This window comes from Cyprinodon tularosa, unplaced genomic scaffold (assembly GCF_016077235.1).
Source record: "Cyprinodon tularosa strain WSP-4 unplaced genomic scaffold, ASM1607723v1 ctg110, whole genome shotgun sequence".
In the NCBI taxonomy this organism is placed as follows: domain Eukaryota; kingdom Metazoa; phylum Chordata; class Actinopteri; order Cyprinodontiformes; family Cyprinodontidae; genus Cyprinodon; species Cyprinodon tularosa.
The window spans coordinates 1194714-1208272 of NW_024037894.1; the positions used below are offsets into that span (position 1 = coordinate 1194714).

Consider the following 13559-nt stretch of genomic DNA (forward strand, 5'->3'; position numbering starts at 1 on the left):
TCATGGTCAATCTACACTGTTCCAAAAGGAAAATGAGTGAAACAAAACATCCATATTTTCTAAATAAAGACAAACTATACATTCCCTTGCCCCCATCTAGCTCCGCCCCTGGTCCACACTCAGACCTGTGCTGGAGCCTCAAAGCTCTTTGCTTGGCTTCTTTCGGAGCTCAAGGCTTTTGATATTATCCAGCCTTTAAAATATTCACACAACCGTATAATGTCTGTCTGCTTGTTCCAAAACAAAAACATTTAAAATTAAACGGATAGCAACTAGTTGTGATTTTGTTATTGTGCTAAACAGCACAGCTCAAAAACACTGAATGTGACCACAGACACTAGAAACTAGAAATTACTAAATGTACTTTCCCAATGCAACTTTTTTTGTTTTCTGTAACGATTCAGATTTTGACCCGAGAAGAAGACTCTGGTTTCCTTCATAAACTACAGTCCCAGGATGCTTTGCGCGCTCGGCAGCATTTCTTGTCGACGTGGGAAGGGAGGGATTCGGACACAAACAAATGCCTCCGGTTCTGCTCCTTGGGTTTTTTTTAGGGGAGGCAGTGACATGTCAGGAGGATTTACATGAAAACTCGGTCACGGTATAAACATGTGGCTCAAACCTGAAGAAATCCTGCTGAAAAACGCCTTTAAACTGTGGGTCACCGAGAAAGATAATGACTACTTCGTTCTGCAAAGGAGACGGGGGTACGGAGAGGGGGGCGGCGGACTGACAGGTAACCTTAACGGCTTGGTGTTAACCCCCCCTCTGCTGCTGCTGTGGAGCTGCTGCTTTAGCAGCTTAGCTAATCATATTTAAACACTAGTTAATTATCCATTAACAGTCAGTCATTGCTTATTAGCTAGTGTGCTGTTCAAAGGGGCTAACAGCTCCAGGAAAGCAGTATGTTTGCAACAGGTTGGATTCAAAGGGTTTATAATCAGCTGATGATAAACAGCTGGGTCTGAATGAGTTAATAATTGTGGATAAATGTAAGATATTTGATTCCTTGTCAACCCAGAGATACATTAGACTTCAGGTGTTTCCCCTTTGAGAAAGCGAGTTTAGAAGTTATAACTTTGCAAAAACAACAAACCAAACCACATATGTCCACATTCAGTTAACATATTTAGCAAATAAGTTAACAAATAAGGATTAATTGTAATCAATCGATTATTGAGATTGGCTTTAACTACGTAATCAATTAAATATTAAGTGGAGTATAGAGACTCTGAACACACCATTAAATCAAAGGACAGCCTACTGAGGCCAGCAATTATGATGTAATTGTTAAAAAAAGGATTTTAAATATTTGAAAAGTAAAATCTAGAAAATCTGTTTTTTAGAGTTTGATTTCTGGATTGTATTCTTTTTATTTCCGAATTGCTTGATGTGTTCTTTGCAACAATAATGGAACTAAAGTAACTCCATACAGTTGCACCAATCCAGCTAAACTCCAATTTGTGTCTCATTAAGATAAAGGAATAACATTAGAACATAGTTAAAGCTTAAAAAAAGTGGATTTTGGGTTAAATAGGCTCTTTTAAAGGAGTCCTAGATGTCAATTATCACAGAAGTGATAATAGTTCTGTAATGACTGCAGAGGATTAAAGATTAGGGCTTATGTGGCTTTATTGTAGTGGTTGTTATGGCGACATTTGTTGTTTTCCTCATCTTCTTTTGTTGCAATAATTCAGCTTTACGTGTCTGAGCAGGAGCCTTACTCTTAACTAGGGCCGGACACCATTAATATCACAGATTTATTGTTGTAGTTTGACCTATGAATATCACAAAGAGCTGCTGGTATGGCAGTACATGTTGGCAAATTATTCAATGTGTTTGTTCTCAGGCTCTCTGTGACGCTTACAGCAGAATGAAAGGTTTTAGTTTTTTACTGGATCGGCAGACGTTGGACAGAAGCAACTTTGCTAGTAAAATCTTGTGGCTCAGCTGGAAATAATGATTGTTTTTGTTCTTTTTCCAGTTGCTGGGTAGGCTGTCTGTTATCTGAGGTCAATATTTGCTCTAAAAAGAGGCAGAAAAAACAAAAACTAGTTTTATTTATCTGTTGCTTGCTATATCATCGTCATCATCTTGTCATTCACCGGGATTTATTGTTTTTTAATTTTCAATTGATAAATCAGTTTGGGTTTTTTGCCAGCATATTATTATCATTACATTGTCACAAGTACAGTATAACGAAATTAACTCTTTGCATTTAATCCATCCCCTTGGGAAGCAGTGGGCTGCCACTGTGGGGCACCCGGGGAGCAATCAGGGGTTAAGGGTCTTTGCTCAGTGTGGCAGTCTGTGGGAGTGGGGCTTGAACTCAGAACCTCTGGATTCCAAGCTCTATACCCTAACCACCAGGCCACCCCTCCCCTGTTGTTCAAAAATGAAGCAAATATGGACATAAGTCTTTTCAGCTCTTAAATAGGCCTGGAGATCTTCCTATTTGGATAATAATAATAATAATTCAATTTTATTGATCTCACACTGGAGAAATTCACTCTGCATTTAACCCATCCCCTTGGGGAGCAGTGGGCTGCCGTCTTGCGATGCCCGGGGAGCAGTGTGGGGTTAATGTTCTTTGCTCAGGAATGCAGAGTGCAGGCTGTGGAGATCCAACCTGCTCAGAGGACAAGCGCACTGCTCTAACCGCTAGGCCAACACTCCCCTAAAGGATGTTTCCTTACTCCCAAAACCTTTGTTTTTATTTAGCTTTTTCAAATTTCCATTACTTAAACATGTTCTGTTCTTTCATTGTTACTGGAACAAATTTCTCTCCATACACCAGAAGCATGTGCATGTTGATTTCTGAGGTTAGATTTGACTTCATATAATAAAACAAATGAAATATATCCAAAGTTAGCTTAATAGATTTACACAAGATCTGTCAAAGATTGAAGTTTTTGAAGACTAAAAATGTACATTCATTAATTGTGGTTGTAAAGCGAAGTGAAACAAACGCAGCGACTAAATAGTTTCAAAATATTTACATCACTTCCCTCCAGTTAGAATCCAAAACCCAAACCTTGCAGCCATGTCGACCTCAGTTCCCTGACAATAAATGCATCAGAAGCTTTTTGACACTTATTAAGGTCGACAGCATCTGAGTTTGCTTCCATCATTGCTTTGCAAAAAATAAATGTAAAGCAGGGAGAAAAAACAATAAGTTGGACAGAAAGTCAGAATAAATGTGTCGTGTTTTAAAGGTTGTTTCACCAAAACCCAGAAACTTCATCTCCAAGAGGAAGAACATTTGGATGGACTTTTTATTGAACTTTTAATTAGATGTGCATAAACTACAGAATATACTGAAGGAAACTCTTGTTTGTTATATTTTAAAAAGCAGCATGCTTTACTGAAAAATGTAAAAAAGACAGACAGACGCCAACAATGACATGTAGATAGAAAATAATAACAGCTAAAGCTCAGCAGGAATGAAACGACTCAGAAGACTCTGGCTTTTTTTTCTCTGATCCAGTACGATTCCTCAGCTGAGCTTGTCGGCCGATACCGATCCAATCCCACTGCTGAATGGATGAACTGAAAACTAGAGCTGCACTGATTAGATCGATGCAGCTCTACTTTTCAATTTAGATTTAAAAGCTTTTAAAGACGTCACTCCCTGGACTCAAACCTTAGGAACTAAAAGCTGATCAGTTCTGGGAACCAAAGCGGCTCTCTAGTGTGCAGACGGTTCAAATGTGACCCGTAACTCTGAGCTGCTTTAGGCCCAGGGTTTTAGCTAGCAATGAGTGTGGGCAGTTCTTGTACGCCCTATTTTTGGGGATGTACGGTTTTGGTACGCCTTAATTTTCAGATCAGAGAAGCCGATCTGTGAGCTGGCAGGTTTATTAATGCCTAAATTAACTTAAAATGTTTGAACCTGCTGGCAAAATATGTTTACTTGTATCATCCTGGTGCCAGCAGTTTGTACCACATACCTGTAATGCTACGTTCACACAGGACGCAGCAAGAGCAGCAAAATCGCGTCTGCTGCTTCATTTTTGCTGCTTGTACCAGTTAGTTCTGACACGCGGCTGAAGCAGCTTTGCTGCTCTGGCTGCGCGGTGCAAAAGTGGGTCTGATTCGCGTTGGGTGGAGCTACTCTATCCTTTCTCTGCCTTGCAGCTATATTTGCTGTGATCAGTGGGAATAAAGTAGTTTTAATATGTTTTTAAGTGAGAAAATCCACCTGAAAACTTATTCAGTGCAGTCAGTTCATCCAGATTACATCCCGCCTTCCAGTATTATTTCTGTCGGAGCCGCTCAGACCCCCACATACCAGCGGTGCGCCGACAGTAGGAATCCCTTCATCAGCAGCCTCTGGCCGGGTCGCCTCCTCGCGGTTCACCGCGGCAGCTGGTAGGTGTTTTTCATCTAAATAATCTATACTGCAGGCACCAGGATAATAAAAGCAAACATATTCTGCCAGCAGATTTCTGCATTTTAAGTTAATTAAGGCGTCAAACTGTTTCAGAGGAGTGATCACAGCGCTGTGTCTGTCTCACGGCCAGCTCCCAGATCAGCATCTATGATTGGTTGATGCGGCGCGTCGAGCAGCAAAAGTTCAATTTTTCCATCTCGAGCAGCAGCGCGTTTGCGGCGCGTCACACACGTTTTCCTTCACACTGTTGCACGAATCCTACCGAACATCTTCTGTGTTTTAGGGCGGTAACCGCAGACTTCATTCACATTTAGGGATTTATTTTCAGCCACGTTGTGTCCAGCTGAGTGCTGATCTGTACTTTAAGAAGAAAAGCAGTGACTCATTGCTCTCTTTCTCTGTGTTCCTGCTTAAACTGGAGGATATTCTGATCATGGCCGTGACTCAGTGGATGAAAGGGTCTGCGGTTCTGAGCTGATGGATATAAAGTGGAGTTAGGTGGCTTTTAAAGGTCTACACACCCATATGGAAAAATAAAATGTTATTTAGAAATGCTAATTATTGATTAATAAATTAATCTTAGGTAAATTGATTTTAATGAGTATTAATTGATAAACGGCCATTGTCTTAAAAGCAATAGAATCCTTCCATAACCTGACATTTTTTTCTTTCTTTTTTTTTACAATTTGCTGAATTAAAAGAAATAATACATCACTGGCTTTTAAACATTTATTGTTCCTGCTTTAATAAATACTGACTGAATAAAAAAATTGCTTTCTTAAACATTATTAAACTTATTTAGAAGATATACGGTAATAAATCCGGAAACTTTTAGGTTACCGAATAAAATAAGATGCCTTATTTTCTGGACTATAGAGCCTCGCTATAAGCCACGCCCACTACATTTTATTACATCTATAAGCGACACCAGGCTATAAGGTGCTAATATCTAGTGAACTGTCTCCCTCCAAACCTGTAGGGGGAGCTCTACATATAGTCCCTGGAGTAGGGAAGAAGAAGAGTGCCAACTCCTGTTAGCTTGTTGGCTCACAGCAGTTAGAGCTTCTAATGAAAGATGGGGCTTCATCAGCTCTTTATTTCAGTTCTGCAGGAGTTGAGCTCAGTCTCTTCATTGGTTCTGCAGCTTTAATGTGGCTAATAAATGTCAAAATCTGTGAATTTTGACATTTGCTCTCCGTCGTGCCTGCTGCTAGCATGTTCTTGTGCTAAATGAAAATTTAGCTCCTTATTCTTTCATTTCCAACTTTGACATCCCCCTCTGGCGGTTAGAAAAAATCCACAGAAAAGCTGCACTATCTTATAAACCGCGTGGTTCAAAGCGTGGGAAAAAGTAGTGGCTTATAATTCAGAAAATACGTTATATCAGACAATAGGATCCCAGTTTTTATCTGCTAAATGTTTTTTATTTCACAACACATAGAAAATGCTCTAATGTTTACAGATGAATTTAACAGTTTTAATAAAATTTTTTTAGAAAACAGTAGTTTTAACTTAAATTAAGTCAAAAATATGTAAAATTACTAAATTATAAATGTATATTGACCTCATAAGTAATAGAATTTTTTTTTTAACCTAATTGAAAAGAAATTTCATTTTATGCAGCTCTCTTTATATATTTGAATCTCTTGCCCTGTTTTTTATTTCATGCTTTTCTGTTCCCCCATGAAAACACGCTGGCCCCCTCCTGGACCCCTGGTACATTTGGTCTAGATCCGCCACTGTTCCTCACCTATAATAGACGTGGATATACTTTAGTATATTCTGCTGTAAAATTAGTCCTATTTTTTCGTTATTTACTCGAGGATTCAACCTCTGCTGTTTCACAGGATGCACAGCTTTGAGTGGTAACTAGGTGACTGCCAGACAGTAACCCAGAGAAACGTATCGGACTGATCCAATCAGCTCTCTGATAACCAGTCGCCTCGACCGCTCGTTGAACAGAGCATCGCTTCTGACAGATACGCTGCACAGGTTTCACCAACAAGCTCCTCCCCACACCCCGCTCTCTCTTGTAGTTCTAATCCACACATGGTGCACAAATTATTGTATTGCCTGCCCGCTCTCACTTGCATTAAAAGAACACCATGTCGCATAGTCTAAAATCCGGGATAATTTATCCGACTCAAGGACATCTGTGAACAACTATTGATATCAGGGAGACTCCCGGAACTTCCGGGAGACTTTGGATGTCTGTTATATAGCATTTGTAAAAGTTTTTTAATTTCCAACAAACATTGATGTAGAGCTATCATTAACAGACAAGGTATGTCAGATTGTTTTCTACATTGTTTTAATGAAATAGTCTCTAGCTGTGATGTAGCTCTATGTTTTTAGTCTTATCCACTAATCAGTGTTTGAAAAGACATTGTCCTGTTAGCATAGCTTTTAAACAGGTGGTTCTGTTTCCCCTCAGAGGTTAAAATGTGGCTCCATGAAGGTCAATAACTCATAAAGACTTCTTCATCTACCATGCTAACTGCTAGCATGTCTTCTTCTACCCTGATCCAAACATTTAGCGTAATGTCCTCCACTTTTCTACCATCCTCTCCTTATGATCCCAGCAGAGGAGTTCTGCTGCTCCTCCATGCAGCGCCGCTAAACGGGCCCATTTAGGAGAACTAAAGGAGTTTCTACAGAGTTTAGATTCACTATCAGAACCATAGAAAGTTCATTCTGGATCCTTGGATCCATCAAACAGTGGAAATAATCGGGATCGGACTCTGGATCAGGCTTTTAGCTAGCAATGTGTACGGGCGTACATTCTTCGCCCATAAGGTGTAAACCTTATGAAATATTCCTAGTTAAAAGCCTGACTGGATAATTCATGGCTCTGCTTTAGCATCAGTTATTTTGCAAATAGTGATGTTCCGCTTAAGAATGATCAGCTATGCCTTCTGGTGGATAACCGTGACATTACAATCCTGAAGAGAATTTCTTACTGGATATGATCAGTTGATCGGATGGAACAAACTTTAAACTAATAAACCATTAATGAATAATCATGAGCAAAAAGCTCTGAGATCGTCATCATGATCTCTGGAGGGAGCCACCAGAGATGTAGAAGATCTGGGAATGTCCCCCTCCAATTAGGGATATCCCGATAGCAGCTGTGTATTCCTACATTCAATATTGATATCGGAAATCCATTTGATATCAGCCACAAAAAAAGACAAATACCAGGTTTTATCAGCCTACATCTAAAATCATTGATAACAGTAGCTGATAGAAACCCTCTGCTTCTGTTCAGGTTCTGTAACCTGCTGGTTCCTGATAAATGGGTCAGTTGTTGTCAGACCTGTTGACTATGTTTCTCAGAGTAAAATCACTGCATTAAACCTCTAATATTTCTCACACACACACAAACACACAAAAAAACAAGAAATAAAGTTGCCTGATTTGTGCCGATATCGGTCAATAATCAGTGCTGCAATATCTGTATCATGAGAGAAATGAGTTATCAGGGTAAGGAGCTGTTCCTCAAAAACCTCTCTGGAAAAGATGCTGCTGCTCTAGAGCTGAAAAGTCCTTTTTTGTGGTTAGGATTATAAATAGGCCTGATTGGCTGCTGATGGACCGGCTGATGAAACCTTCTTATCTACTAGTGCGGAGCTCTGAAATTCAGCCACTGTCAAAATTTCAAACATATCATTTTTACCTGAGAGCGTCACAATTACTGCAGTTAAAACGTTTTTTGTTTTTTCGCAGATATTTTTCTTTTTTCCCAATAAAATAAGATCTATTGTATAACTGGTCTAAATCAGAAATCAGCATGACAGGCTTTTTAATGATCGGCCAGAAAGCCATTTTCAGTCGTAAATAGTTTTTAAGGTCTTGTAGATCATAAACATCTAGATAGGAAATCACCATCTGTTTCTTTTCCTCTCTAAAGGACAATTTAAGCATAATTTAAAGCTTAAATATTTGTAGATAAACTGAAGCATAGAGAGTAGACAGATTTGTTTTAACATGACAAATCAGCTTCTCCGTAAAAGCTTTGTCTGTTTTTTGTTTCATGAGATGATAAATGTGGGTACTGATGTAAAACCAGGTTTGTCCAGGTATAAATAGTTGCCGACTAACCTCACCTCAGACCTGATTTATTCAGTGAATCATATCAGGAAGGTGTTTCAATCAGACGCCTGTGTTTTAGCCTTGCTATGAAGTGCCTGAATGGTGGATGTGCCAAACGCCCTAGCAGTTGGCAGCTGATTTTGAGCCCATATGTGCAGCAGAGAGCAGGCCGGCTGCTCTGATACCGATTCAGTCCCTTAAGAATTAGATCAGGGCGACCTTGTTAATAATTCATTGAGAGCCGGACAGAGAGGTGGTGGAAAGGTAACAGATTCAGCTAAATTTAGCTGTATTCACATCAGCTGCTGGTTTAAAGCCAAATTGAGATTTAAAAAAGAAATTAATCGGTAAGGGACTGTTAGCTGCATTTTGGCCATAAAACGAGGACTTGTGATTCTTCTCATCCATGAGTCAGATGTTTCTCTGCTGATTTGTTCTGGTTCTGTATCTGCTGTGTTTTACAGGCCTGCTGGTGGGAACTCTGGATACGGTGCTGGATTCCACGTCCAAAGTGGCTCCATACCGCATCCTGCACCACACTCCGGACTCCCAGGTCTACTGGTCCATAGCCTGCGGTGCGTGGCGGGTTCACCTGGTTCTAACATCTTTAGAATCCGCTCTAACTGTTTAAAACCAGAAGTAAAGTAATAAAGTGAAGGCGTCTTTTGTTTTTTCTGCTGCTCATCCAGGGGTCAGCAAGGAGGAGATCGGGCAGCACTGGGACTGGCTGCAGCAGAACATCATGAGGACTCTCTCTGTTTTTGACTCCACTGAAGATGTCACCAGCTTCGTCCAGGGGAAGATCAGAGTAAGGCCTATGGTGGTGCAGAACAAAAGTTTTAATTCTACTTTAAAAAAAAAAAAACAGAAATAACTGCTTTCTAAATGTTGAGTGTCCAAAGTTACCATGCCTGTTTTATGTGATAAGTTATCCTTTTTTCAGCACCAGTCTGATTAAAGCAGTAAACTAGTTTACCTTCCTCTAGGTTGTCCAAATGACATCTATTATCATACGTTTCATTTTGGTTTTTTTTGTTTAATAATTTTTCTTCCTAGTTTTCATTTGTAAACAGTTTTCTAATCATTTGACTTTAGGGCCTTATCGCTGAAGAGGGGAAGTCCTCCCTAGTGCTGGAGGATGATCCAGAGAAGTTCAGAGAAGCTCTCCTGAGGTTTGAAAAGTGGTTCGAGCTGCCCCCCCAGGAGAAGCTGGTCACCTATTATTCCTGCAGCTACTGGAGAGGCAAAGTGCCATGCCAGGGATGGCTCTACCTCAGCACTAACTTCCTGTGCTTCTACTCCTACTTTCTGGGATCTGAAGGTGAGCAACGTCTGCGTCGATGAGAGCAGAAATCTACTGTCGCTGCTCGCAGCTCTGCTTTCCTGAAGGGGCAGGGAGTTATTATAGCTAAGCCGCACCATGGGCTTAAAAAGGTGTGAGGACTGTTGGCAAGGGCTGAACTGTGGCAGACGGATGTGAAAACATTTAATTTAAGAAAAGGCAAGAGCAGTTCCATAGGACAGATGAGAGTAGGTGTGTTTCCATCAGCTTTTTTAACGTATCAGATCAGAAAAGCTTGATGGAAATGGCAAAATAACAATAAAAACTCTCTCAAATCCACAAAAAGGTATTGTCGCCCACTTGAGGTGGTTTTGGGGTTTTGCAAAAAAGGTTAGATGTGTAAAACAGGAGATGGATAAACATGGTCGTCTCGCTAACAACCAGCATCTGGCTATAAAAGCTGGTCTAACCCTTCGCTGGCAGCTGCATGGCCCCTGTCCTTTGATGTCACCAGTGTGACAGAAATCAGGAAAGTAAACAATGTAGAGCAACATGGAAGTAAGCCAGGGCATAGTCAATGTGCTTTATTGTTTCGCTCTATAATCTGTCTGAACCCCCCTCACCAGAGCTGCTCCATGTTTATCAAATGTAAACAGAGTTGTTTCTGCTTGTTAGATCAGAAGCGACCGGCACGGTGTGTTGATGTTCAATGGTATCAAGTAATTTAGCAGGTCAACCCAGCTCTGGTGTTCCCACAGCATGCCGATCAGAGCAGGTCGATTTTAACGCTTGCCACCTGCTGAGTCGTTTGACCTGAGTAGACTGTATGTCTGTTTTTGTCTTCTTGAACCCCAGTCAGCCCTTAGCAGATGGCCGCTACAAGTATGCTTGGAGTGAGGGATTGACTTCGAGTCAATGAGTCGATGCAATCAACTGGTTTTCCTTAGATAGAAAACTTTGAATCAATTTGACTGTATGATCTGGTTTAATTATAAAGTGCCTTGGGATGACGTGCTGTGAATTGGAGCCAAAAAAAAAAAATTTAATTGAAACTGAATAAACATGTGTCAATGAGTTGCTGCCATTGCTACTAAAAGGTCATTTGTCCCGGCTTTAAACTTGTTTTTTGGCCATTATGAAAGGGTTAATAATGAAATGTTAACCTAAGAAAAAGTTCCCTGATAGCAACACATTCATTAAAATGTTCCTCCATTAGTGATCTGGGGTCAGTGCAGCCTCTACTTCCTGTTTATTACAGCCATGATGATGTAATGTGGTCAAAATTATGCTTTTTTTTCTTGGTTAACTAATTTTAAACCAAATTGAAACATCGCAAATTCACATTCCTTTTTTTCAAACGTTTAAAAGTTTGCTTAAAATTAGCATTTTACAGCTACTAAGGAAAAAAAAAAACTATTATTCTGTATCCTCCGAGCTTATAAGTAACTTCACAGGTACCTTAATTTACACTAAAACAGAAAGTCGGGAGTGCAGGTGGCGGAAACAGGAGATAGTGGGCACTCCTCCATGCAGGACCATGGATTGGTCCTGAACCCAATTCTTTAAAGGTATTAAAGAGGATTTTTTACCAATCAAAAAACAAAGTTAGTTCAATTAAAAAGACTGGACTTCTATCAAATAAAACATTTTCAATCAAAGAAAAGCAGTGTTCAAATGTTTTTTTTTTGAGTTTCAAATATATTTTTGCATTCAAATACTTTTTTTCTTTGATTGAGAAGTTTTTTGTTCATTGAAGTGAAGTTTTTAATTGAAAATATACTTTTTGATTGAAGCAACCTTTTTTGATCAACTGAAACAGAAAAAAAATCTACCTTCATAGTCTTTTGGTGTGTTTAAACCTTTAATAAGATCCCAGTAACCAAACAGGAAACAAAGGAAAAACAAACAATACTAAATAAAATGGATAATAAAAAAATTTTGGTTGAGATACATCAAGTATATTCGATATATCTTCCACCCCTAGTTCAGCGACGATGCATCTATAAGCCTGTGGCCAATTTTCCTGAATTTACTTTGGGTCGGAAGTTCCCGCGCTGTTCCGATGTGATGTCAATGTGATGTTCCATGTTAAATGGGTCAGATCTAGCAAACAATCGAAACATTATATTTAAGATGGATTATGTGGATATTAAGAAGCGAGCAACATTTAACTCAACATAGACACCAATGGCAACTCTAGGTAAGGGAAAAAAAAAAAAAACATATACCGTAAATCCTCTAATATAGGCCCGGGCCTTTATTTCACTCAAGTGCATCGCGGTCCAGGCCTTTATTGGAAAGAGGCCAGAATTAGAGACAGGCCTCTATTGCTATTTGAGCAAAACAGACTACCAGTGGAATGAATAAAAATGAGATTTTGTGTCTATTTGAACCTTTAAAACACTAGGTTCATTTATTGAAAAAGTACAGTTACCATGTCTCGCTTGGTTTGAAGTAAAAAAGAAAAAAAATCCTCCAATTCTGTTTAATTCTCCTCCTCAGTTTTTCTCCTCCTCTTCATCTCTCCCTTTAATCTCCTCATCACTCGCGCTCCTCCTCATGTTCTGCCGCGTGTCTGTTCTCTTCCTCGCGCAGACGGGCAGCAGTCAGGGCCTGTCGTCCAGCAGCGCAGGGCTGTGGTACTTGTATGTTACTACCACAAGTATAATGTTGAGGTATGCCCAGAATAAACGTTTATAGCCCCGGCCTGTATGAGAGACCGGCCATTATTTACCTCCTCTGACAGCGAGACCGGCCAATGTTAGAGTCCCGGCCGCTAATGGAATACAGGCCAATATTAGAGAATTTACGGTATACGTTATGTAGTTCTGTGTTTTGGCCACAGGTGGCAGCATTATTAAAAACTCTGTAATGCCTGTTTAGGATCATGATGGATTTACCTGTTTTCAAACCGCTCTGCAGTGAAACTGATCATCTCCTGGGATGAGATCTGGCGGCTGGAGAAGACCTCTAATGTGATCCTGACTGAAAGCATCCATGTCCTGGCTCACGGGGACGACCACTACTTCTCCATGCTGCTGCATCTCAGTGAGACGTTTGTCATCATGGAGCAGCTCGCCAGCTACTCCATCAAGCGCCTCTTCGATAAGGAGGCGTTCCAGGGAGAGCTGTCTCTCTGTGACCCCCTACAGATTACAAAGAGGTAATCTGATGACCTCCATTAGGTGTGTAACCCAGAGCAGCGAGTCATTTTCCTCACGGTGCTTCTTCTGTGCCTGGTTTTCCCTCAGAGGCCTTGAAGCTCACGCTAAAAGCGAGCAGTTCCGCTCATTCTTCAGGCTTCCCAAAGAGGAGAACCTGTTGGAAGTACACGAGAGCTTCCTGTGGGTCCCATTCAGCCATTTCAACACTCTGGGCAAAATCTGCCTGTCAGAGAACTACATTTGTTTCGCCAGTCAGGATGGCAGCCAGTGCCACATCATCATCCCAATGCGGGAGGTAAAGACGCATCTCTAAACCAGTCAGAACACCCAAACAAAGTCAGAGACCCATTCGCCAACCATCCTGTCTGCCCCCCACTGCAGGTCATTAACGTCGAGAAGCCCGACGCCACCAGCCGGGCTCTGACAGTCTGCGTGCGCGGCAAGAGGGCGCTACGTTTCTCTGAGGTCAGGGACTTCCAGCGGCTCGCCAACACGATCCGCAGCAGGTGTGGGATCAGCGCCAGCCCGCAGCACTCAGCTTCATCTGAGGTAATGGGAGGGCTCGCTTAGGAACGACCGCTTTCCCATCTCGTATTCTGCAACCATTCCTGATGTACGTCTTTATCCC

At 40.8% G+C, this 13559-nt stretch overlaps 1 protein-coding gene across 4 annotated transcripts in view; it reads left to right on the forward strand.

Annotated features, from left to right (window-relative positions):
- Nucleotides 1–609: 609 nt before the first annotated feature.
- Nucleotides 610–13559, forward strand: part of tbc1d8b (TBC1 domain family member 8B) — a 33892-nt gene continuing 20942 nt past the window's right edge. For all 4 annotated transcript variants that reach the window (XM_038297153.1, XM_038297163.1, XM_038297167.1 and 1 more), the window contains exons 1-7: nucleotides 610–736; nucleotides 8950–9060; nucleotides 9175–9293; nucleotides 9581–9806; nucleotides 12690–12930; nucleotides 13019–13226; nucleotides 13313–13480. In XM_038297153.1, coding sequence (XP_038153081.1) covers nucleotides 610–736; nucleotides 8950–9060; nucleotides 9175–9293; nucleotides 9581–9806; nucleotides 12690–12930; nucleotides 13019–13226; nucleotides 13313–13480 — 1200 coding nt within the window. The remainder of the gene's footprint in view (nucleotides 737–8949; nucleotides 9061–9174; nucleotides 9294–9580; nucleotides 9807–12689; nucleotides 12931–13018; nucleotides 13227–13312; nucleotides 13481–13559) is intronic.